At 40.9% G+C, this 26,670-nt stretch overlaps 1 protein-coding gene across 9 annotated transcripts in view; it reads right to left on the bottom strand.

Moving 5' to 3' along the window:
• Window positions 1-26,670, bottom strand: part of PCB (Pyruvate carboxylase) — a 70,169-nt gene that overhangs the window by 13,634 nt on the left and 29,865 nt on the right. For 5 of the 9 annotated variants that reach the window (XM_070129599.1, XM_070129601.1, XM_070129597.1 and 2 more), the window contains exons 2-11: window positions 4,765-4,954; window positions 4,266-4,450; window positions 3,897-4,062; window positions 3,605-3,750; window positions 3,227-3,451; window positions 2,895-3,058; window positions 2,571-2,733; window positions 1,868-2,050; window positions 1,424-1,658; window positions 119-154 (exon numbers count right to left, since the gene is read on the bottom strand). In XM_070129599.1, coding sequence (XP_069985700.1) covers window positions 119-154; window positions 1,424-1,658; window positions 1,868-2,050; window positions 2,571-2,733; window positions 2,895-3,058; window positions 3,227-3,451; window positions 3,605-3,750; window positions 3,897-4,062; window positions 4,266-4,450; window positions 4,765-4,921 — 1,660 coding nt within the window. In that variant the 5' untranslated portion in view covers window positions 4,922-4,954. Of the gene's footprint in view, window positions 1-118; window positions 155-1,423; window positions 1,659-1,867; window positions 2,051-2,570; window positions 2,734-2,894; window positions 3,059-3,226; window positions 3,452-3,604; window positions 3,751-3,896; window positions 4,063-4,265; window positions 4,451-4,764; window positions 4,955-18,345; window positions 18,454-26,670 lie in introns of those variants that run through there. The other 4 variants (XM_070129603.1, XM_070129604.1, XM_070129598.1 and 1 more) reach the window with 3 other exon arrangements.

Genomic DNA, 26,670 nt, shown 5'->3' with positions numbered 1-26,670 from the left:
CAAAACTTTATCTCTTCTCTTATCAACAAAAACACTTGCATCATAGATACAACTCATCACAAAGTGCACAGAAACATACACAACGCAGTTTATCATGAAGCCTTTTTCATTTATTTACCTTTCTTCTTAAATCCAATGTATGTCTCTCCACTAACTGAAAAAATGGTTGTCCAGAACTCTAAGATTTGTAACATTACGCTTTCCTTCCACATTATGTCTCCTTGGCCCCAAACATTGCAGAGGTGTAGGAGTTTCAAGAAGAGGTAAAAGTACGCAAAAATGACGTATCCTCCCTTGTCCTCCCTCCATTTTCTTTATCCTCTCTCCATCTCATTTTTCGTATGGGTTTTCTATGAAGCTTTCATATTGTTAATTAAAAATCAGGACAGCCAGTGAAGCTATACACAAAAACAGTGAAGTAGAAATCTTCAATAAATAAATCTTATTTAATACAATTTCTCCCCCTCAAGCATAATCTCTCGGAAGACAACTGTATAAGGAATAATATGGCAACAGTGACTAATTGTTTTCTTTAGGCAACTACTCAAAATATCTGCCATCCTTTGATGTTTCCCTTAAAATTCTTCTAATTTCATTATTCATTTGAAAATATCAAACATCTAAACATCAAGCATGAGAAACTACAATCACTTAAATCTACCTACAAGTGCACTACTATTCTTGGGTCTGTGATTTGACCCTTTCTCCCTGTTTTTATGTACTGTCCACTGTAGATCTTTGCAAAATTTTGTTGAAACATAGATGGTTCTACAGATGCTCAGCCATTAAGGAGTTAGTTAGTAGGCCCTAGTGACTGTGCCGGATTTTCCCATTGCTTGACTTTGTGGGCAAATATATATATATTTTTTCAATGCTATCAGTAAAGATACTGTTATTATTATTATTGCCAATATTATTATCATAATGTTATCAAAATACTAATAACCAAAAAATTACTATAATGTAATTAAAATACTAAAAACCAAAAAAAATATAATTATTGAATTATCATTAATAATCATATTGTTAACAAAATACTAAACAGTAAAGATAATAAAATCTCTTTAAAAAGGAAAATGGTAAAGTGATAAGATAGGTAGGATTAGTAATTAACTCTTTGTTGATCAAGCAAGTTTTGGAACCATCTCAGTGTAAACATAATTAACAAAATAAAATTACAATGAACATCTAATGTATTTCTACCATCCAGGGACACTGGGTTAAAAATCAAACTATTATGCTAATTTATTTCAAAGAAAATACTATTTCACCAAATGTTCTACTCTTCCATTTTACATAAAAAATAGGCCTACTGAAATAGTGCAGACTAATGTCCACCCTCATTTACATTTTAAATTCTAAATCTAAAATTATTTAGATAGAATTCTATGACAATTTACTTGTGTATATCCTTGTAACTTACCAGATGGGACTTCAGGTACCATAGGCTGGACATCAGCAGGCTGAAGACCTGTGGCGAGGGGGGTCATAGGTCCATTGACAAGAACATTGCCCAGGTAGTTCAAGAGCTTCTGGGCTCGGTTCTGTGAAGGGGCGAACTGGAAGAGCTGAGGGTGCTCGTCGATGAAGGTTGTGTCGATTGTGCCATTCAGGAATTTCTGATTCTCCAATACATTGAGCAGGAATGGAATGTTTGTCTGAAAAGAGAAGGTTATATTAAACATATACACTTTTTTCAGCTTTAGATGGGACATTTTCTAATTCAGACATTAAGAATGTCATCAAATGCAGACAGAGGTACTAGGTTAGCAGCATGTCAGATATCTTTAAACAAGATAAAGATCAACAACTACACACCCTAAAGACCCCTATCTGTTGGTGGCCAGGCAAAATACCATTCCCTCACCTTGACTCCACGAATCCTAAATTCTCGGAGGGATCGGTTCATCTTGGCAGCAGAAGCATGGAGATCTGAGGCTCTAGAAATCACTTTGACAAGTAACGAATCATAATAGGGGGAAATGATGGCACCAGCAAAAGCTGAGGCACCATCAAGACGGATTCCCATGCCCTCACCACTGCGGAAGACCTGTCAAGAAAGAAGCACATTAATATGTTTCAGGTACAAAGCAAATTCAAAGAAATCTCTTATACAGTTACAAATACTATAAGTTTCTCGGTAACAATCAAAAGAGCTTAAAGTTACAAAACTTTGAGGTTCCACTTCAGCAATATTTATTACAACAGGTTCATGTGGGTGAATCCTAATTACATCCATTTATTTTTTTTCTTATATTCTTGTATGTAAATATCTTACACAGAAGACATAATCAAGTGGTTTTCAGTCTACACAAATTGTAATTTTTCTATGCAGTTAATCAAACTAGACTTTTCTTCAGCTTGTAAAGCCAAAAATAATTATACTTTTTGTGTTACTGCCTGAAATGAATTTAAGTTTAATAACAAAAAAAAAAGCATTTTAGATTCAAGTTTTCTTTTCAGTACTTGCAGTACTGTTTCATTTAATGGTTTTACACATAATTGTGTTTATGTATCATGTATCATTAAACAATTCACCAATTTTCCTTTTAATATCAACATGAACTTGCCTCTAATCTGCCTGTATCTGGGCGGAAACTTTTGGCAGGATCTTCAGTTGTGACACGGCACTGAATAGCACAACCTTGAGCAGTGATGTTTTCTTGACTCATGCCTAATTCTGGAAGTGTCATTCCTTCTGATATGCGAATCTGAGACTGTACCAAGTCAATCCTGAAATTCAAATGAAGAAAAAAATAATTTGAAGTATTCTGCAATATTTTATATTACATTCACAAAGTTTTGGGGTTTGTAAAAGCCAGTTAAGCAATAACAGAATACATTCTAAACTTTTGACTCTTAGAACAACATAATGTTAGAAACTATAGACTTACCCAGTAATTTCTTCAGTAACTGTATGTTCTACCTGCAGACGTGCATTAACTTCTATGAAGTAGTAATTACCCTGATTGTCCAATAAGAACTCTACAGTTCCAGCATTTTCATAACCAACACTCTTACACAGCTTAACTGCATCAGCTGCCATAGCCTCACGAACCTGAAAAGGAAGAGCTGATATATGTTTTTTCTGATCTTTTCTCTTTTCTAGCATAAAAGTATTGAAAAAAATATAGGTAAGAAAGAGAATAAGATGAGAGGTCTCATATAAACATGTATTTCAGACTACAAAGTAAAATTAAAACAAATCTTCATTTCTACAACATACTCTCTGGTCCAAGTTTGGTGCAGGAGCCACTTCAACCAACTTCTGGTGCCTTCGCTGGACTGAGCAATCACGTTCAAACAAGTGCACAACATTCCCAGCTCTGTCTCCAAGAACCTGCAGCTCAATATGTCGTGGGTTTTCGATGAATTTCTCGATGAACATAGCGCCGTTCCCAAAAGCAGCTTCAGCCTCTCTGGATGCTAGTGTAAAACTTTCCTTCACCTCCTACAAAAAATAATGAAATTTAAGTATCTAAAGTTCAGTACATTATAGTTTTCAATCAAGGAAGTAAAAATATTTTTAATCAACAACAAGATTCATGAACTATGACTCTAAATACTCCAATTAATTAGATCCAAACTTGAGTCTTATACTTACACCAAGTTCCCTCACAACCCTCATGCCTCTTCCTCCTCCACCATAAGCAGCCTTGAGCATTACAGGCAAGCCATATTTTACACAGAAATCATGTGCTTCTTCAGGAGACACAATTGGATGGTCAGTTCCTGGGACTACTTGAACACCTGTTTAAAGAATTATCTCCTTAAATAGTCTAGTTTCAAACATTCCATATAAAAAAAATACACATCTAATCACAGAAAAAGCCTTTGATGCACTATCTATATATATAGCCAATAATTACATCGACCTAAAGAAAAGTTTGCATTACCTGCTTTTATGGCAGTCTGTCGAGCAGCCACTTTGTCACCCATCTTTCTGACAACTTCTGGGGAAGGTCCAATGAAGCTGAGACCGTTATCAAGACAAGCTTGGGCAAAGTCTGAGCGCTCAGAGAGGAAGCCATATCCAGGATGAATGGCATCTACATTATTTTCCTGGAAAGAAGAATAGCAATGGCTTAGGTCCATGAAGATTTCAGTACAAGTCAGAGCAGAGTTCCTAATCCCTCTCTTCAATGTACATTTCTAAATACAAAAAACATGTATATACAAAGACGTAATTTATCCAAACAATAAAGGTTTAAGTTACAAGAATTGGAGAAAAAAAATCATAATGAAGAAAAAGTTACACTTCTTACCTTTGCAACACGTATAATCTCTGGGATGCTTAAATAAGCCTCAACAGGTGGGAGTCCTTTGCCAATCAGGTATGATTCATCAGCCTTTTGTCGGTGCATGTGCATCTTGTCCTGCTCACTGTATACTGCTACTGATCTAATGCCTAATTCTGTACATGCTCTGAAGACTCTAATTGCAATTTCACCTGAAAAAAGTGACTTGTAATGATGTTATTTGGAAAAAAATACTCAACACTCAACAAAGAGGCTAGTATCATATTGGTACATCTGCAGTACATAAACTGTAACCAGTCTAATTACACAAAAAACATATGTGATTTTCTTAGTTTGCTGGGTGTAAATATATGTTAACAACAAGTTTATTATCTATTTGACATTTGGCAGCTTAAAATTTCAATGACTAAATCTAATGTTAGACACAGTATAAAGCCCTTTTCAGCAAATCAGGACAGTTTTTATATACACAACACAGCAGAAACTTTCAGGGACATGGACTGACCTCTGTTGGCAACCAAGATGGACTTGATTGGCCTGTATTCTATGCTGGATGCATTGGCGACCTGCATGTGCCTCATGGCCCAGGCCAGCGATCGCTTAGTGCACACAACATGCTGGGAGGCACTGATCCCCAAACGACCAAGGTGAGCAGTCAACATCTTGGAGTGCTTTGGCTAAGACAATTAAGAAGTCTGAAAATAGAAAAAGATGTATAAATTGTTGTGCATTAACCCAGAGAAAAGGTGTGATGACATGAAATACACAAACAATGGTGCTCTTCTGTTTCTATAGAACCTAGAAGACCTTATAAGGTTATTAATAGTATAAAAGATAGATGATAATTTTTTTTTCTTTCTTTAAATATATTCACTTCCATTTCTCTTACACAAATGTAAAGCCCATATCCAAGTTAGTCTTCCGTGCCCTGGATAATCCAACATTTTTTAAAGCACATTTCTTTCAAAATATAATTCAAAAGACAACAAAATATAAATCATTAACATAAAAGCCAAAAAACCCTAATGAACCCAAGCAAAACATACACTAAGAACACAGCATCTATGGGAACTTATCTTGGAAATTTAAGCATAAAGTGGCAAATCTTCCCATATGATTTGTATCAGTAAACTCATATATCTTATTTCATATATTCATTGTTAATTGTTAATTGTTAAATATATATATGTGTGTGTGTGTGTGTGTGTGTGTGTGTGTGTGTGTGTGTGTGTGTGTGTGTGTGTGTGTGTGTGTGTGTGTGTGTGTGTGTGTGTGTGTGTGTGTGTGTGTGTGTGTGTGTGTGTGTGTGTGTGTGTATGTATAAATGTATGCATGTATGTATGTATAAATGTATGCATGTATGTATGTATAAATGTATGCATGTATGTATGTATAAATGTATGCATGTATGTATGTATAAATGTATGCATGTATGTATGTATGTATGCATGCATGCATGCATGCATGCATGCATGTATGTATGTATGTATGTATGTATGTATGTATGTATGTATGTATGTATGTATGTATGTATGTATGTATGTATGTATGTATGCATGCATGCATGCATGCATGTATGTATGTATGTATGTATGCATGCATGTATGTATGTATGTATGCATGCATGTATGTATGTATGTATGTATGTATGTATGTATGTATGTATGTATGTGTGTATGTGGGTATGTGTGTATCTGAATTTATCTGTCTAAGAAAAAATGAAAATATTGACATAAAACGGCTTTTATTTTTAGCAATACAATCCATACTCACTCTAAACATACTAATGCACTTACATACATACACTCATGCACATATACTGAATGCACATGTCACGCAGGCATGGGTACATACATAGGCACAGGTATACACACAAACACACACACACACATTTTCATATACACATTCACATACAAACATACACACACACGCACACACATACAAACACACACGCACACGCACACACAGGAACACACACAGGAACACACACACACACACACACACACCCACACCCACACCCACACCCACATATATATATATATATTTACAAACTCACTCACTCATAGCAAAAGTGAAACGCACACGGACAAAACAGATGCAAACACACAAAAACAGTAATCCCTGCCGCACAGAAACAAAAACAAGATTACTAAACCTTCCCAAAAGAAAATTAAACTTTCAACACCAATCAACGGATTCAAAATACCAACAAACATGACCCTCCTCGCAAAAAAAAAAAGAAAAAAGAAAGAAGTAGAAGAAGAAGGAAGAGAAAGAAGAAGGAAGAAAAAGAAGAAGGAAGAAAGAAGAAGAAGGAAGAAAGAAGAAGAAGGAAGAAAGAAGAAGAAGAAGGAAGAAAGAAGAAGAAGAAGGAAGAAAGAAGAAGAAGAAGGAAGAAAGAAGAAGAAGAAGGAAGAAAAAAGAAGAAGAAGGAAGAAAGAAGGAAGAAAGAAGAAGAAGAAAGAAGAAAGAAGAAGAAGAAGGAAGAAAGAAGAAGAAGAAGGAAGAAAGAAGAAGAAGAAGGAAGAAAGAAGAAGAAGAAGGAAGAAAGAAGAAGAAGAAGGAAGAAAGAAGAAGAAGGAAGAAAGAAGAAGAAGAAGGAAGAAAGAAGAAGGAAGAAAGAAGAAGAAGAAGGAGGAAAGAAGAAGAAGAAGGAAGAAAGAAGAAGAAGAAGAAGGAAGAAGAAATAAGAAAAAGGACGAAAGAAGAAGGAAGAAAGAAGAAGGAAGAAAGAAGAAAAATGAAGAAGGATGAAGAAAGAAGGAGAAAGAAGAAGGAAGAAAGAAGAAGAAGAAGAAGGAAGAAAGAAGAAGAAGAAAGAAGAAGAAGAAGGAGAAAGAAGAAGAAGAAAGAAGAAGGAAGAAGAAGGAAGAAAGAAGAAGAAGAAGAACAGGGAGGAAGAAGGAGGAAGAAGGAAGAAGGAAGAAGGAAGAAGAAAGACGAAAGAAGGAAGGAAGAAAGAAGAAGAGAGAGAAAGCAAGAAGAAGAAAGAAGCAAGAAAGAAGAAAGAAAGAAGAAGAAGGAAAGAAAGAAAGAAAGAAAGAAGGAAAGAAGGAAAGAAAGAAAGAAAAAGAAAAAGAAGACAGACGAAAGAAAGAAAGAAAAAGAAAAAGAAGACAGACGAAAGAAAGAAAGAAAGAAGAAAAAAAGACAGACGAAAGAAAGAAAGAAGAAAAAACGAAAGAAAGAAAGAAGAAATAGAAATAGAAGAAGAAGAAATAGAAGAAGACAGGAAAAATCAACACCACTTGCCCTTCTCTTCGGTGTCCCCCAGGTCATCCAGAACGCTCATATTATATATACATATTTTCCCTCTTTCTTTCTTTTCCAACTCCGGCCCCAAAACCCCGCAAGGAGTTTCAGGAGTTATTCACGGCCAGGAAAAATAATTAGTCCATTAGCCTCCCTTCCCTGGAGGTTGCCGACTTACGGGGGGTCAAGCGGGGATCATCCATCTCAATTTTGTTTCTTTGTTTTTAATCTTTTTTCAGTTGTATTTAGAACATTTTCAGTTGTATTTGGAACATTTTCAGTTGTATTTAGAACATGTTCAGTTGTATTTAGAACATGTTCAGTTGTATTTAGAACATGTTCAGTTGTATTTAGAACATGTTCAGTTGTATTTAGAACATTTTCAGTTGTATTTAGAACATTTTCAGTTGTATTTAGAACATTTTCAGTTGTATTTAGAACATGTTCAGTTGTATTTAGAACATGTTCAGTTGTATTTAGAACATGTTCAGTTGTATTTAGAACATTTTCATTTGCAGTTGTATTTAGAACATTTTCATTTGCAGTTGTATTTAGAACATTTTCATTTGCAGTTGTATTTAGAACATGTTCAGTTGTATTTAGATCACGAAAGAAAATACAACTGTGGCTAGTTTTTAAAAATTATTATTAGTTCCTAATTACAACAACAACTGTAATTCGGAAACTCGGTACAAAGCATGGGAAAACTATTGACACCGCTTAAAAAAAAAAATAAATAAATAATAAAATAAACACTCGAGACAGGAAATTACGTCACCCCGCGGATATAACTTCAAACTCCCTTTCCCCATCTAACCGCCCCCCTCCCTCCCTTCACCCCCTTTCCGTACAACTTCTAACCCCTTCTGAACCCCTAGCTGCCCCGCAACCCCTTTCGAACCCCTACCCCCCTCTCCAACCCCAATCCATAACCCCCCCTTACCGCGATTTTCCAATTTCCGAAATTCTCAATCCCATAACCTCTACCCTGAACCTCTCTGATCCTCGCCTTGCCTTGCCAACCCCCAACCCCTCACAGCCACCCCCCCACCTTCCTGACCTTCCCTCAAACCTAACCCATAATCCCCTCCCTAACCCCTCTTATTCGAACCCTTCCCCCTAACCCCTTTTATCGAACCCTTCTTCCTAACCCCTCCTTATCGAACCCTTCTCCCTAACCCCTTTTATCGAACCCTTCTTCCTAACCCCTCCTTATCAAACCCTTCTCCCTAACCCCTCCTTATCAAACCCTTCCCCCTAACCCCTCTTATTCGAACCCTTTCCCTGAACCCCTCACCACCTCCACCCCCCCACCCCTCCTTCTCGAACCCCAAACCCCAACCCCCAACCGGCCAACAGCAGGGTTCCTCCCATGCCGAAGACGAGAACAACCCCTTTAAGCTTCTGCCGGGCGGGTGGGCGGGTGGGCGGGTTGGCGTCCCGGAGAACAAGGGGGGCGAGGTGAGCTCGAGCATGAAGACCAAATTGTCGTCTTGGCTAATGAAACGAAAGATAAGATAAAAGATAAAAAAGAAGGAGGGTAGGAGGAAAGGAGGAGGAGAGGTGGGAGAGAACGAGGAAGAGGAAGAGGAAGAAGCAAAGAGGAAGACGTAAAAAGGAGGAGCAAGACTGGGGTAGAGACAGAGAGAAAATGGGCGAACGAAATCGAAGACGAAGAAAGAAGGCGAAGAGAGGGACACGAAGAAAAAGTTCCAAGAATTCCTCGCCAAGACTGTCATTAACTTCTAATTGAGGCCGAATTAAATGCGGTGTTGCGAAGAGTCCTCCCACCCCACGCACTTTCCAGTCGATAAAGTCTAGAAAGTTCGATAACACACGCTCTCTCCTCTCTGGTTTCAGACGAAAGGGACATAACACTATATCTAAGTCTCCAGTGACATGACACGAGGTTTGCACACGGCCGGGAAACTCACATCAAAGACCTTCATAACGAAAAGGAGGAGGTAAAAAATGATGAAACATTTTCTACGAATTTTTTAAGATATTGCGGGATGTCCTTTAAAAAAAAAACGTGAAGCTCCTCGCCTTACGGTAACAATTTCCTTTTTAAGGGAACACGCAGTTGCACAATGTAGTTTCCAAATATCGATTTGTTCCTTATATTAACTTTTCCTCCTCCTGATTTCTTCCCTGGCTTGGGAAGCGAGTGGATAAAAGGGATAAAAAGTCAATGTCGGTGTATGTGTGTCCCTGAAGAGGACAGAGCAAGACAAAATAAAAAAAAAGGAAGATGCGGAGAGAGAGGAGAGAGAGGAGGGAGAGGAGGGAGAGGAGGGAAGAGGAGGCGGGGAGGGAAGAGGAGGCGGGGAGGGAGAGGAGGCGGGCAGGGAGAGAAATGACAAATAGAGGGCGCTGTGACTTCGACACAACGGACATCATATTAACCCAGAGGCAACCACTCCGTCAGATACAGCAGGATACACGAATTAACCGAATGGTATTTCCATGGCAACAGACATGGCGAGTCCTTGTCGGGGAGAAATTATGGTCTAAAACTGTCCTCTGGATCGCCACGTGCATCAATCACTGGCGTATCTGCGGGGCATCTAATAACGCTGCAATGAAAATCCGTCGGGTGGTGGGCGGTGCTAAAACTACGTCATAACTATCGTTCCCATGTAGGATGTTCGAAAGACGAGCTGATATCAAGGTTACAAAAAAACGAAATTAAATGAAGCATATTTCCCTCTTCGGCAACTTGTGAAACTTAGCTTGGCTGCGACATCGCTTGATCTTTTTTTTTTTTGTTCGTTAAGCCTAATTCCAAGTCAATCGACCGGCTCCGAACACACGTGATCACCCTGAGGCGAGTTCAATTGTCCCTACACCCACTGAACTCTACAAAACACCCTTTGTACAAAACTAAAGCATAAAACAGAAAAGAAGAAACATCTACAGGCGTGTGTGACCTTGAGAGGTCAACCTGTGATCGCGCCGTATACCAAAACACAAGGCCAAACCTGCTGAATAATGCAAACGGTCTTTTGTGCGCATAACACTTGGCTCCTCTTTTCACAAGGTCACAAAACCTCACTTTTCAGCATCAGCCTGGCAGTTTTATCTCAAAATGTGAGGACAGAAATAAACAAACTTGCTATAGAGCTTGTTACTACAAATTACACCATGTACTGTGTTATAGCGCAGATCCTCGTGTAAGAATATTCCGGAGATTCTTGATAGGCCTACTTTAATGTGTTCTCCCAGGGACCGAAACCCTGAAATGCAGTTTTTTTTTCCAAAGATATCACTTTCAGTTTCATCTGATCTGTTCCTCCATCTATTAACGAAATTTATCAACATTCCTTTGCTTTCGCCTTACGTCACAATTCATTTGGTGTTAACTACAGTACTTTAAGATAAAAAAAACTATCACAAAGATAAACAGAAACAATAATTGCTATAACATTAATTCCGCAACACGGTACTCCCTTAATATATTCACAGTAACCAGGATAACAGTAACAAAAGCACGGAAGTTAATCATAATCTCCTCAACCCTCATGGAAAGACCCGACTGCTTCGAGTTACTTCAAAGAAAACACGCACGCAGAAAAAATACTAATATCGAAAAAATAAACCCACACATTGCAGCAACGCGATAACAAGGATGGTAATAATGATAATGAGGAATCAAGCAGAACGCCCGAAACATCTCTATCCGCTGATTAGCCTTCTCTATCACACACACACACACACACACACACACACACACACACACACACACACACACACACACAAACACACTCTCTTTCACTCTCACACACACACTCTGTGTGTGTGTATTGTGTGTGCGTGCGTGTGTGCGTGCGTGCGTGTGCGCGCGCGTGTCTAAAAGTGAGATGAAATTAAAATCTTTATGAGAAAAGTGTTCAAGTAAAATGTAGTAATTGCAGTAATTGTTCAAATCTGGACTAACCGTGAAATATTACCCAGGGGGAGTTTCCATAAACAGAAAATCTCTCCATCTCCCCGGCGGAAAAGTAATGGTGCGACTGATAAAAGCGATAATGACAAAGATAAGGATAATTGGTTGAAAAGAGAATAACAAATCTTGCCTTCTAAATGAGATAAAAAAAAACAATAATAATATCAACAACGACAATAATAACATCAATGATTGATGATTATTGATGATGATGATGGTGGCGATGGTGATGATGATGATGATGTTAATGATGATGATAATAATGATGGTGATGATGATGATAAATATGATTGTAATAATGATGATAATAATATAATAATGATGATAATGATGATGGTGATCATGATAATGATAAAAATTATGGTAATAATGATGATGATGATAATAATGACGATAATAATGATAATAATGATAATAACAACAATAATAATAATGACACTAAACAACAATAACAATAATGATACTAATGATAATAATAATAACATCAATCAGAACAACAACAAACCAAAGCCAACTAGCTGATAATAAATACGAACAGTAAATTAATAAATGAAAATAAATTAATAAATGAAAACAGTTCAAAATGACGGTATTAGACGATAAATAAAAATAATTAAGTTATACCCCAGTCATCATGTGGCTTGGTACACGGAATCCTTGGGTTTCTCAAGACAGATCAATACCTTAGGTTGTCGGACTTATAATAATGATGATAATGATAATAATAATGATAATAATAATGATAATAATAATGATAATAATGAAAATAATAATAATGAAAATAATAATAATGAAAATAATAATAATAATAATAATAAAAATAATAATAATAATAATAACAATAATAATAATAATAATAATAATAATAACAATAATAATAATAATAATAATAATAACAATGATAATAATAATAATGAGGAGGAGGAAGAGGAGAAAAGAAGACGAAGGAGGGGGAGGAGGAAGAGAAGGTGGAGAAAAAGAAGGATGAAGAGGAAGAAGGGAAGGGGGGGATATGAGGATGATAGTGAAGATGAAGATGGTGGTTGTGATGGTGAAGAGAGAGAGAAGAGAGAGCGAGAGAGAGAGGAGAGAGAGAAGAGACAGAAGAGAGAAGAGACAGAAGAGAGAAGAGAGAGAGGAGAGAGAAGTGAGAGAAGAGAGAGTAGTAGTAGTAGTTCAAGAAAATAAAAAGAAAGTAAAAGGAGATAGGGGAGGAAAGGGAAAAAAAGAGACGGGAGGAAAGAAACATAAAATACTGAACGAAAAGAAACGATTACAAAGAAAACATCGAAAAAAAAAATGCCAAAACAGAAACAGAAGGACATCGTAATAAGGACTGTAATATTAGTTGAATGCGAAGAAATGAAGGAATGGAGAAAAGGAAGAACGGAAAAAAACAACAACGAAAAAATGGAGGATAAAGAGTACAGAAAATAAGACGAAAATCAGAAATAAAAATGGAAGAAATTGAAAAAAAGTGGAAGAAAGAAGGTGGCGACACAGGATAACAAGAAAAACAAACAAACAAAGAGAGAAGAGAATAAAAAATGCGGTACAATAAGACCGCGTTTTTTTTTACTGTCGACTCCTTTGTAAAGAAAATATCTTTTGGACTCGCCGGAAAAAAGGCATCAAGAATTTACGAGTGCATGAGGAGGGGGGGCGGGGGTAGGGTGGGGTGGAGAGAAAACCCAGTGAAAGCCCAACACCTTCGATATAACGTCTTTCACATATTCGGACATCTACCCCCGCCCCCCCGCCCCCCCCCCACACGCATTCCCCTGTCTAAACCTCCAATTCCTCTTTTTTCACACGCATCCGAAATTACGAAAAGATTCCCCAATTTAACAAACACCCCCCCCCACCCCCCTTTCTCGAAACCTCCAATTCCCCCTTTTTAACACGCATCCGAAATTACGAAAAGATCCCCCAATCTAAAATTCCCCGAGAGAAACACAAGCGCTTCCCTCCCTCAAGCCCAAGACCCGACGACCTCCTCGAAGCCAACACTCGAGGTTACGGAGTGAGGTTGCGGCGGGCGGGCGGGGGGGGGGGGGGGGGAGAGACAGGAGGCCCGACTGTTCAACCTTAAAGCCTGTGTCTACGGCGTGTCCCCCTCGAGGCCCGTTAGGAGGTGCAGCGAGCCAACGATTAGCTGATCCTTAGGGGCGCTGGCTGCGGGGAGTTAACGAGCTCAAGAGAGGCGTACACAGAATGAGATATACGTACATGGGTTCGTGTGCGGACGAGTAGGTGCGCGCTTACGTTTGCAAAGACAGTCACATGGACACATGCGCATGAATCTCGTAAGTGAACACATCAGAGCATAAAAATAAAAACAACACACACACACACACAAACAAAAACACACACACAAACAAACAAAAAAACACACACACACACAAACAAACACACACACACAACACACACACCACGCAAAACACACACACAAACAGACACAAACACACACACACACACGCATAATAGAAGCAAAACCCCCCAAAATGCTAAACCGTATCCAAAACGCGCCCCAAGAGCTTTCGGCGGACTAAACGCCTCTTCTGCACCCACCGCCGAGCCTTATTTTGTTGTGGCGAGCATCTCCTTGCCGTAATTCCGCGGATAACAGACACCTCTCGCCCACTCACGCCCTTTTCGCACTTACATCAACTCGGACTCGCATTGACACCCCGAGCGATCTGTAGAAGGACACGGACTCTTTGAAATACTCGTTGAAATACTCGTTTTTTGTCCAGCCATTAGTGGCACTAGCTTCCTTTCTACAGAGTGATAGCCCTTGTTAGGTCTCCTGTCACTTTCACTAGCGGGGTCACGGCGCCTCGATCTGTCTAAACTCTTCGCTTATTCCAGTGTTTCAGTGCAATCATTGTGAAGTTCATTATGTATAGAAACATGTACATACATACATATATGCATACACGCACACACACATGTATGTATGTGTGTGTGTGTGTGTACATAATTGCACACGCGCAAACATGTACACGAGAGCACAAAGCGCCCACACAATGAAAACTATACATACAAACAAGCACAGACAAGAGTTCACGAGACTGACAATGACAACGTATGACTTCTACCAAAATCCTTTACCTCTATCTCAATAAATGATCAACAGCCGATCTCTCTTCGCATCAAACTCCACAAAACCGATAAAATTGGGACAAGAATACCGAACGAAAACAAAATAGGGGAACACCAGTCTCGCTTCAGCCTTTCTCCGACCTTGACAGCGGCCCTAAACAAACAATCTCCTTTGAAAAAAATAGGAGTCATCGGCTTAGGAAGACCAAAAAAGGAAGGTAAGAAGACTTCCCATGACACTGATGATGACGATGCAAGAATCGTAGATAAGGAGGTAAAGGAAAGGCAAATAAAACAAAAATATTCACACAAAATAAAACGTTTTGCGGCCTAGACAGAAATACATAGTCACAAAAAAACGTTTTGCGGCCTAGACAGAAATACATATTCATAAAAAAAATAAAAACGTTTTGCGGCCCAGACAGAAATACATATTCACAAAAAAACGTTTTGCGGCCTAGACAGAAATACACATTCATAAAAAAAAAAACCTTTTGCGGCCTAGACAGAAATACACATTCATAAAAAAATAAAAATAAAACGTTTTGCGGCCTAGACAGAAATACATATTCATAAAAAAACGTTTTGCGGCCTAGACAGAAATACATATTCATAAAAAACAAGAACGTTTTGCGGCCTAGACAGAAATACATATTCATAAAAAAAACGTTTTGCGGCCTAGACAGAAATACATATTCACAAAAAAACACATTTGCGGCCCAGACAGAAATCCATATTCATAAAAAATAAAAACGTTTTGCGGCCCAGACAGAAATACATATTCACAAAAAAAAAATAAAAACGTTTGCAGCCTAGACAGAAATACATATTCATAAAAAAAACGTTTTGCGTCCTAGACAGAAATACATATTCATAAAAAAATAAAAACGTTTTACGGCCTAGACAGAAATACACATTCATAAAAAAATAAATAAAAACGTTTTGCAGCCTAGACAGAAATACATATTCATAAAAAATAAAAACGTTTTGCGGCCCAGACAGAAATACATATAAAAAAATAAAAACGTTTTACGGCCTAGACAGAAATACACATTCATAAAAATATGAAAACGTTTTGCGGCCTAGACAGAAATACACATTCATAAAAAAATTAAATAAAAACGTTTTGCGGCCTAGACAGAAATACATATTTATTAAAAAAAAAGTTTTGCGGCCCAGACAGAAATACATATTCATAAACAAAAAATAAAAACGTTTTGCGGCCCAGACAGAAATACATATTCATAAAAAAACAAAAACGTTTTGCGGCCCAGACAGAAATACATATTCATAAAAAAACAAAAACGTTTTGCGGCCTAGACAGAAATACATATAAAAAAATAAAAACGTTTTACGGCCTACCTACACGAGCTCTGTTCCGACGCTATCTCGGAGCGCTGATGCCCGATTCGAACTAAATCTGTACATCTGACATACTGAATCGTCATATTCGTAATAAAATCATAAGCAAACAATAAATCCTCATTCATCAGCTTGTTAATCTTATGCTTGCCTTCACTGCCGTCGATGTGGTCACAGATATCACCATTATATATATACATGTGCGTGTGTATGTACGCGTCTGCGTGTGTGTGTGCGTGTGTGTGTATGTGTAGAGCAACAGCTGAAAATAAAAGAAAAAAGGAAAAAGAAACAAAGTAAAGTTCATGCGAGAAGGAGAAATGTCAATGCCAAGTATAACTGTAGTTGTACTAGTAGTGTAGTTGCAGGAATAGTAGTAATAGTGGTAATAATAGTCATCACCACCACCAGCAATATTCAAGATATTTAAAGTAATGATGATAACGATAATGAGGATGGCGATGATAACGATAATGCAAAATGACGATGGCGATGACGATGACGATGACGATGACGATGACGATGATGGTAATAATGATGGTAATAATGATGATGATGATGATGATGATGATAATAATGATGATGATGATGATAGCGATATTGATGATGATGATGGTGATAATGCTGATGGTCACAATGATGATGATGATGACGATGGTGATGATGACGATGATAATGACGATGACGATGGTGATAATGAAGAAGCTGATGCATCCAAACAACTGACCGCGGTGACCTAAAAAAACGCGCTTATCACTCCACAGATTAGATATACAGAAGATCTCTTGATCCTCCTCGCCCTCAGTGATAAAAAACGGAAACACACACATTCATTATGACATAACGTTAAACCCGGGATACGAAGGGACTCGGAAAATGGATATTCTTCGTGTAAAGGAAGAAGAAGAAGAAGAAGAAGAAGAAGAAGCAGTAGAAGAAGAAGAAGTAGAAGAAGAAGAAGTAGAAGAAGTAGAAGAAGAAGAAGTAGAAGAAAATGAAAAAGGGCATGCGGTTAAAATCACTTTTTTCGGGATTCTACTAAATTCTATCTTTGGATCCGTTGCGTCTTAAAAAAATAATAATAATAAATAAATAAAATAAATAACAATAATAATAATAATAACAATAATAATAACTTACAGAATTGTGGGTGTTTCTCTCAATCGTGGGTTTTCCCCTACTACTGGTTCCCTCTGCCCCCTCCCCCCCCCACCCGTACCAGCTCCCCCACCTCGGGCATAATAAGGAACTTCATAGGGTAAGGATGCAGTACTTTTGACGTTCGAGCTGCCGTTCAAAGTCTTCTTACATAAATTTATAGTCCGAGTTTGTTTTTTTGTGGGAGGGGCTTCAATATGACCGAATAGAATCAACACAAGACGACAAGGAGGAGATACAGAATCCCCTTTTCTCTCTCGTCGAAGATTGGAAATAATAATAAATAAATAAATAAATAAATAAACAAACAGACAACCAATCTACCATAGAAACCCCACGTCGAAATGCCAAGGACGGAATCACAGCTGCATCGTCTCTGCCTCGGCCATGCAGAGTGCAGGTAAACTCAGCGTGGGGTCTGGCACTAATATACATTGCAGCGAGTGCCGCGATAAGGCACTCCATCTCCGCCCCTCCTCCCGGCCCCCAGCTCCCCTGCCTGTCACACAATTTATTTCTTGTGTTTGTTTGTTTGTTTGTTTGAGTGTACGTGTGTGTCTGGCTTTGTGCGTGCGTGTCAGGATACGTGGATGTGCATGCGCGATGTGTATTTGTACTTGTGTGTGTGCGGGTATTTGAGTGTGGATGTCTGGGCTTGCGTGCGTGCGTGCGTGTGCGCGCGTGTCGTGCGCACGTGATGTCCTACCCATAGCTAAAGCACTCGCAATGATGCTGACAATTAAGCGAAGATGTAATCCCCCGCCACGCCTTCCGCCGAGAGGCCCTCTTCAAGGTTGGGGTGAATAACCAGCGCATCCTGTGGCCGGCGGGCGAGGCACAACAGCGATCGCCTTAATGTCACTGCCATCGGATTCGTCAAAGCGAGAGAACACGCACGCTCCCCGAGATCCGAGGCGATATCCGCCACAAAAAGCCCCAGTCACTGTGCCAGCGGAACGCGGGAGAGGCACGGCGAGGCGGGAGAGGCGGCAGCGTGGAACAAACACACTTAATGAATTAAATCAAATCAACATAAAATAATAATAATAATAAAATAAAAACATATCTGAGAATTCCCGAAGTGGACGCATCTACTGCAGGCTATGCAGACGATGCCAGCATAGTCCACTATTGCCAATGGAATGATACCCACAGACTGCCATAATCCCCGACCACGCAAAACGAAAGTGGGACGAGGAAAAAGACGGTAAATAAGGAAAAGGAAAGCCCCCAAAAAGGTAGAGGAAACACGGAGACACGTACCGGCGCGTCGCGGAGCTTGGGAAGGTTCTCTCCCTCCGAGCGCCAGACACACACTGGGCTGTAGTGGTCTGCCAGGTTGCGTCAAACAACCGACCTGATCACGTGACCAAACCGGGCCTGCGTTAACCTTCCCTTCTCCCTGTCATAAACTCACTCTCTCTCCCTCTCTTTTTTTCTCTCTGTCTTTCTCTCCCTCTCTCTCTCTTTCTGTCTTTCTCTCCCTCTCTCTCTCTTTCTGTCTTTCTCTCCCTCTCTCTCTTTCTCTCCCTCTCTCTGTCTTTCTCTACCTCTCTCTGTCTTTCTCTACCTCTCTCTGTCTTTCTCTCTCCCTCTCTCTCTCCCTCCCTCCTTCCCTCTCCAACCATTATCACCCTCCCTCTTTTACCCTGTCTCATTCCTACTTCCATTCCTCAGACACAAGCTTTCCTCCATCGGCCTCTCTCCCATGCACTTTTATTTATCTACGAATGTAGCTATCGCCTCCTCTAATCCACCTGCGCATCCTGGCAACTTCCCGCCGAGAGGTCGTGGCACCCAGAGGCAGTGCCATGTTTCCCTGCTGGCGTCGAGGGTGCAAGCATCGCGTGGCACCGAGAGAGAGAGAGAGAGAGAGAGAAAGAGTGCCTGTGAGCGACGGTTTTATGGCAGCTGATGAGTATAGGTCATCGCACTCACCTTCCCCTCCCCTCGCCTCCCCTCTCCCCCCTCTACCCCACACACCCGTAGGCTAAGGCAGGAGAAAGGCATGGAAGGGGCGCAGACTAAAAATAATAATAATAATAATAATAAAATAAAAAAAAATAATAAAAAAGGTGGGAGGAGAGAGCGGTAAGATAAATTAAATACGTGTAAATTCGTATTACTGGATAGGCTGGATATGTGGCCAAATGAATAAAAGAGTAGATAAACAGAGAGAGAGAGAGAGAGATAAAAAGAGAAAGAGAAAGGTAGAGAGGGGGATGACAACAGTGAAAACGTACCAAGATCAGCCCCACAGAACACTGGAATACAAAACCACGAAATCCACGATCCTGCCCATCTTACTACGCACTTTCACTGCTGTCACGCACACTATGAACGACCAGCGTGCGTGTGAACTGGATGCCTTAGTCTCACGGTGGGGAGCGGATGGGGAAGGGGTGGGGAAGGGGTGAGGAAGGGGTGGGAAAGGGGTGGGAAAGGGGTGAGGACGGGGTAGGGAAGGGGTGAGGAAGGGGTGGGAAAGGGGTGAGGACGGGGTAGGGAAGGGGTGAGGAAGGTGTGGGGAGCGGGTGGAGAAGGGGTAGGGAAAGGGTGAGGAAGGGTTGGGTAGGCAATGGGCAACCAGAAGAGGTAGGGCGGAGGGGGAAGGGGTGGGGTGGGGGGGCCCCTGAGCGAAACCCAGGGACGGGAAAAAACCGGAACGTTTTCACGAGGCGACCACGTGCTTCAGCCGGGCTACCCACGCGCCCGGGGCCCGGTGCCCGCTCGCCCACGCCTCCCCGTCGCACACTAGCATCGTCTGCTTCTTGCTTCCTTTAGGAGTCACAGACGACTTGTGTTGATGCCCTTGACCTTCCCCAAATGTTTTTGAGACTTTTAAAAAAATGTGGTTGATAATGATGCAGTATTTTTGTCGTTTGATTTACCGTTTTATGCACTCGGTCTTCTTACAAAAGCTTATGGTTGGTGCATTTTTTTATATAGAAAAACCTGTTAATAGCGGCGCGAAGTCACACAGGTCAAGAAAAGACGTACGTATATTTTTCTCCCCAGGCAGTCAGTCAACCATTGTCGATTCTGGAATTTTCTAACGACTATAGAAGAGTTAACGATCGTAGATTGTATTTTATATCGACGATAGAAAAAAAACATACACGGAAATAAAAGACAAAAACAATTACTAAACATAAACAATATCACAATTTACCCCAGAATGCTTGCTTGGGCTCATTCTGAAAAGAAGAAATACCACTTTCTGCTGATAAACGCAAAAGAAATACGCACTCAAGGAAGCAAAAAGCAACATTATACTAAACAATAATGAAGAAAACGTCGCACATAAACTCCCCAAGACCAGCCTCTAAAAGCAGCAATTCAGAATCTGTTTTCATGAGGCTGAGGAAGAGAATGATACACAGTAAAAAGTAGAACGAACACTTCTTTCCTTCTACACGCTTGTAAGCATTGTTCATCGCACGAAGAGGGAATCAGCAACACCTAGAAGAGGAATGGGTAGACTTGAAACTGATATATGAAACAAAACAACAAGCACGAAAAAACAAAGAAAAAACAAACAAACAAACAAGGGAGTTAGAGTTGGCCGACATACAAAGACCACATCCTGTCCTATAAAACAAATCTGATAGGAAATACTATCACATTTATCATTCGGACTTTGCTCTTCATCTTTTATTTATTTATTTATCTATGATTGATACTTTTTTCCACGATTTTTTTTCTCATAATGCGAGAAAGCACAAGGAAAGGTGTTTATCTACGTCTAGAACTGCTATTTCTTCTACTGCAGCAAACTCCTTATGAATAGAAGAAGCCTGAGCCAGGTCTCGTTTTGAAAGGAAAGTTTATTCGCAAATACAATCTGGGGCAAAAGTCCTCGAAAAGGTTCTGCGTGTTTTGTTTATTGCCCAGAGATGGCGCTGTAATCACTGGTGTAGTTATCACACATCTATGAATCTCGTTGATTCATGTTTTGAACATGTTTTGAAGCAATGCAATGAATCCCAACAACCCAACTCTGTCCTCCCTCCCTCCTCCATTCAGGAATCCGCCCCTTTGCTACACACCGATTGCAGCGCCATCTCTGGGCAATAAACAACACACGCAAAACTATTCCGAGGAATTAAGTCCCAGACTGTACACCAATAGGCAATGAAACAAAAGAAACACTTTCCTTTAGTCAAAATTACAAGAAATTAAGGATAAATCAACATTCGGCATCTTCAATGGCACATTTGGAAGTATTTCTGACAAAAAAGAAGACTGTTCCCAATGGTCGTCTCAGACATCGAGAAACGAGGCCTTTGGACAGAGACCGCAAGTCCCTGAATGTTGCTTTTATCGCTACTGACAGGAGACCGGTGGCGATCCGTGGCCGCAGACATCTCCAATGACCTGGCACATTGGGGAGGTAAGGAGGGGCCATATATTTACGTCGGTATGAAGACACCTTTGAAGATGATTTTCTTTTGCCATAAATACCAGTGGAAGTCACCGAAAGGGAACATACAAGCGGACATGTGAATACAGCGTTTGCAGAAACAGTGTTGTCATTCTATCATTGGCGTGCAGCGGAGGGGGAGGGGGGGGGGTCGAAGGGGCGGTGGCCCTGGGTATCCAAATGGGGTTGGGGGGGAGGGGATCCAATCAGAGAGGGAAATAAGATAGTGATTTTGATAGTCATGTTCATACAAAATAATGTATTCATTTCATGTTTCATCGGTGTTTACATATTCAAAATACCTACCTTTCTCATATGTCTCATTTCTAGGTCCCTCCACACCACCACATTCTATCCCAACACCAGCAAACGAAATACTCACTGAGGCCATCCTATCCAAACCCCAATAAATTAAAACAAGAAGACGTATTTCACACACCCCCCCCCTCCCGCGAAGTAAATTTCGCATGACAAACCGCGCGTGTATTTCTCTCTCTCTCTCTCTCTCTCTCTCTCTCTTCCCCCTGACAGCTAGATACACCGGAGTGACATCTCTTGACATCTCTGTATTACAATGCTTCCTCCCCCCCCCCCCCCCCGTCACCCGCCACTTAGGGAACGGCTTCGTCTGCGTCTTGGAATATATATAAAGGCGCCTGGAAGAGAAAGTTCGTTCCAGGGAGGAGGCTGTCAAATGTGCCAGATTTCTGCTGCGGTTCCAAGGTCACGGAAGCAAGGTGGCGCCACGCCCACGGAGGCCTGCACAAACGGACGCTTCTTGGTACGGATACGGACAGATGTATATCACTCTCTCTCACGTACAAACACAAACGCCAACACACACGCACATGCACAAACGCCTAAAAACACACAAACACAAACGTCTACAAACACACAAACACAAAGAAATATAAACACACACAGACTAGACAAACAAGCTTAAACGCCTAGAAACACACAAACACAAACGCCTAGAAACACACATACACACAAATGCCAACACACACACACACAAACGCCTAAAAACACACAAACACAGACGTCTACAAACACACAAACTATAAAGACATAAGCTTAAACGCCTACAAACACACACACAAACACAAACGCCAACGCACACACACACACATACACAAGCGCTTAAAAACACACAAACACACGCAAACACAAACGTCTACAAACACGCACAAACTACACAGACACAAGCTTAAACGCCTACAAACACACACGCCCACCCACCCACACACACAATGACAATAAAAATCACGTCCCGAACAAACACACCGCCGCCTGCACCATGGAATCGAAAGCGCCCAAAGGACCTTAAAACGCCCCCAAAGCACAAGCACGCCCACCGCAAGCAAAACCATTGAAGGGGGAAGGGGGGGAAGGGGGGAAAAAGGCAATTAATATGCACAGCTTCCTTTCCCGACGGAATGGCCACACCGAGAGCGAAATAGATGATGCCCGAGCGATTTCCATGAACTAACATCTCCCCCCTCTCCCTCCTTATCACCTCCCATCCCTCCCCTCCTTACCCCCTCCCCCCTTCATTTCTTACCCCCTCCCATCCCTCCCCTCCTTACCCCCTCCCCCCTTCATTTCTTACCCCCCTCCTTACCACGCCCCCCACCCCCTCCCCCCCTTCAAGCCAACCCCGCACCCTCCAAACCACGCAAAATATTGATCCCCCATCTTCCTTTTTTTCTTACCCAAACCGGCCTCCCCTCCCCTCCCCCCCCCCTTTCGCCTTCATCCTTCTCTTCCTCCTCCTCTCTGTTTCCAAAATCACCACCTCTCTCCCCCATCCCTCCTCCTCCTCCTCTCTCATGCTTTTATCTCCTCCCCCCCCCCTCCTGCTTGTATCTCCTCCCCCCCCTCCTGCTTGTATCTCCTCCTCCTCCTCTCTCCTACTTCGATCTCCTCCTTTCTCCTCCAACTTCCCCTCCCTCTCCCACTTCTCTATCCAGCTTCCCTCTCCCTTTCCCTCACTTCTCTCCCACCCCCTCCTCCTCTTCCTCTTCTTCTTCTTCTTCTTCTTCCTCCCCCTCCTCTCCCGACCGTGATCTGGGCTGGCATTGGTCGTAAAATACCCCTTTAAAAAGCTAAAGACTCGGGTTGGTATCGGCCGAACTTGGCACCTTGCCCGGCCGACCGCTGATTTCTCTCTCTCTCTCTCTTTCTCTATTTTCTCTTTCTCTTTCTTTCTCTATTTTCTCTTTCTCTCTGTCTATTTCTCCATTTTCTCTCTCTTTCTCTTTTTATCTCTCACTCTTTTCTTTCTCTTTTTATCTCTCACTCTTTTCTTTCACTCTTTTCTTTCACTTTTCTTTCACTCTTTTCTCTCTCTCTCTCTCTCTCTCTCTCTCTCTCTCTCTCTCTCTCTCTCTCTCTCTCTCTCTCTCTCTCTCTCTCTCTCTCTCTCTCTCTCACTTAGGGTGTCCACTCCATACATCCCCTGTTCTCGGGCGTTATGGCAATCTTTAAACCCCGAAGAAGCGAGGAAATGGGAAGTGTCAATAAAGGGTAAATAAAAGCGGGAAAAAAATGGCGGTAAATGGCGGAAGGGAATTTTCGAAGTATGAATGAACATCAAAAAGAAAACGGGAAACGAACAACAAAAAAGAAAACGGGAACCAAATCTCAAACAAAGAAAACGGGAACCAACAGTCGAAGAAGCACGGAGGCAGGCGACCCTCCCTCCTCAGCGAGCCAACGACGCACCAAAGCAAACAAAACGAGTCCCATTCCCACAGATTCCCGGGACTGGGTCGAATAAAGGGGAGAGGACCAAACGCGAGGGATCTAGGATGCTAAGGAATCTCGCGTCCGGGGAAGGGGAGGGGCGGGGTAGGGGGAAGGGGAGGGGCGGGGTAGGGGGAAGGGGAAGGGGTGGGGGGCGTGTGACGGCCGGCACTCGCGCTGCCACACACCTTGGCCATCTTATAAAAAAATATAAATAAAAACGTACATGGATACAAACGTACATATGTGAGTGAGTGAGTGGGTGGTTTATGAGTGAGTGTGAGTGATAGTGCGTGAGAGCGAATGAGTGCATGAGTGAGTGAGTGAATGAGTACGTGAGTGCGTGAGCCAGTAAGTAAGTGAGTGAGTGAATAAGTGAGTGAGTGAGTGAGTGAGTGCGTGTTTGTGTGTTTGATCCAAGAGCCCACTAACCTCCCCAACAAAAGGATACCTGCAAATTGAGTGGCAAAAGAATGGCTACCGCTCTTGCCTCGTCCAGCCCGTGCAAGCCAAGGTGCAAGGGGGATCAGTAATCCAAGATGAATGGCGGGCACACAACTGCACTCAACCCCTTGGCTTCACACAACGTCGGTGAAGAATTTACCGAATCCGTAAACGCAATTTTAAAAAATTCACTTAGCATGACTGGTTTTCCTGGGATCCATTTGGTACCTTATGCACACACATTTCTCTCTAATACTGTGTGCGTATTTACATATGTATGTACGTACGTATGCGCGTATGTATATATGTGTATACATGTATGTATGTATGTTTGTTTGTATGTATGTATGTGGATATGTATTTATATATGTATGTATCAAAGTATGTGCGTTTATGTATACAAGCTCGTATGTGATTTTTTATATATCTGTATCGATCGCTTATATGTATGCCCGGATGTGTATGTTATGTACCCGATTTATCCCTCCTCAGCAGCACACGCGCGCCCGATATCCCGGTAATTCCAACCTCATAACACCACCTCCACCAAAGAACGCCCGGTATGTCGAGTTCCTTGCCCATCGGCAGCCACAGCGCCCGGTATATCGACCAAACATAGAGCATTCGCCTAGTTGTAGCCTCCGAGGAATGCTATTTACTTATATGCGTCTGTTCCAGGGGCTCCCAACTCGTAGACGGTGGTATACGTAGACTCACCGGCGAGACACATACTAGGTCGGGTAACATACGATTGCTGTGTAAGATCGTAAATTGCTTGCTATGTCATCGAAGAAGTCAGTTCCATCATCTTGACGTGTTCATTCATCAATAACAGGATACTACGAAAAGGCGGTAGTCTTAAAGAAGTTGAAAAACACGGGTCTATGCCAATTTCTCACCAAAACACTTCAACATAGTAATGGAATACAAGTTCCCTATCTATAACAAAATGAAATACAAGTTCCCTATCTATAACAAAATGAAATATAAGTTCCCTATCTATAACAAAATGCAATACTTTTTCTGAATCAAGTAAGTGATATACATCATTCTAAACACGACGCCACGACACTCTGATTTCATACATTATATATCACTATTGCATTTACTTCCATGCACTGTGCACATGGCGTACTAAGATACATGACTTACTTGCATTGAACTGAAATACTGAGAGAAACTGAAAGAAAAGAAAAAACTGAAAGAAAATAATTTACGGCGATACGTAAGCATAAGTCACAACAAGCAAAACAAGCCGGGTGTATTGTTTATGCGAATGTTTTTGACTCGATTTCGAAGTAACGAAACAAAGAGTACGCCACACTTCGCTCCGCTATTTTCCATTCAAAAGAAAGAAAGAAAGAAAGAAAGAAAGAAAGAAAGAAAGAAAGAAAGCAAGCAAGCAAGCAAGCAAGCAAGAAAGAAAGAAAGAAAGAAAGAAAGAAAGAAAGAAAGAAAGAAAGAAAGAAAGAAAGAAAGAAAGAAAAAGAAAAGAAAGAAAGAAGAAAGAAAGAAAGAAAGAAAAGAAAGAAAAAGAAAAGAAAGAAAGAAAGGAAGAAAGAAAGAAATAAAGAAAGAAGAAAGAAAGAAAAGAAAGAGAAAGCAGAAAGAAAGAAGAAAGAAAGAAAAACTCGCTCGTGGATGAAGATAAGGTAGATAGTCCCAGCAAATTTGTACTCATTGCACGCCTTTGTATGCATTATGGGTTAAAAATATCTTTTAAGGCGTCATGTTTTTGTCGCTTTGCAATATTGATGCTAAGATTCAAAATGGCTACAACCAGTTGATAACTTCTTTTTTGCTTGCTCTTTCTCTTTCTCTCTTTCTCTCTCTCTCTCTCTCTCTCTCTCTCTCTCTCTCTCTCTCTCTCTCTCTCTCTCTCTCTCTCTCTCTCTCGTTCACACACACACTCATTCACACACACACTCATTCACACACACACTCATTCACACACACACTCATTCACACACACACTC

This window comes from Penaeus vannamei, chromosome 14 (assembly GCF_042767895.1).
Source record: "Penaeus vannamei isolate JL-2024 chromosome 14, ASM4276789v1, whole genome shotgun sequence".
NCBI lineage: Eukaryota > Metazoa > Arthropoda > Malacostraca > Decapoda > Penaeidae > Penaeus > Penaeus vannamei.
The sequence above is the reverse complement of the archived record's forward strand: the minus strand, read 5'-3'. Positions and strand labels throughout refer to the sequence as shown.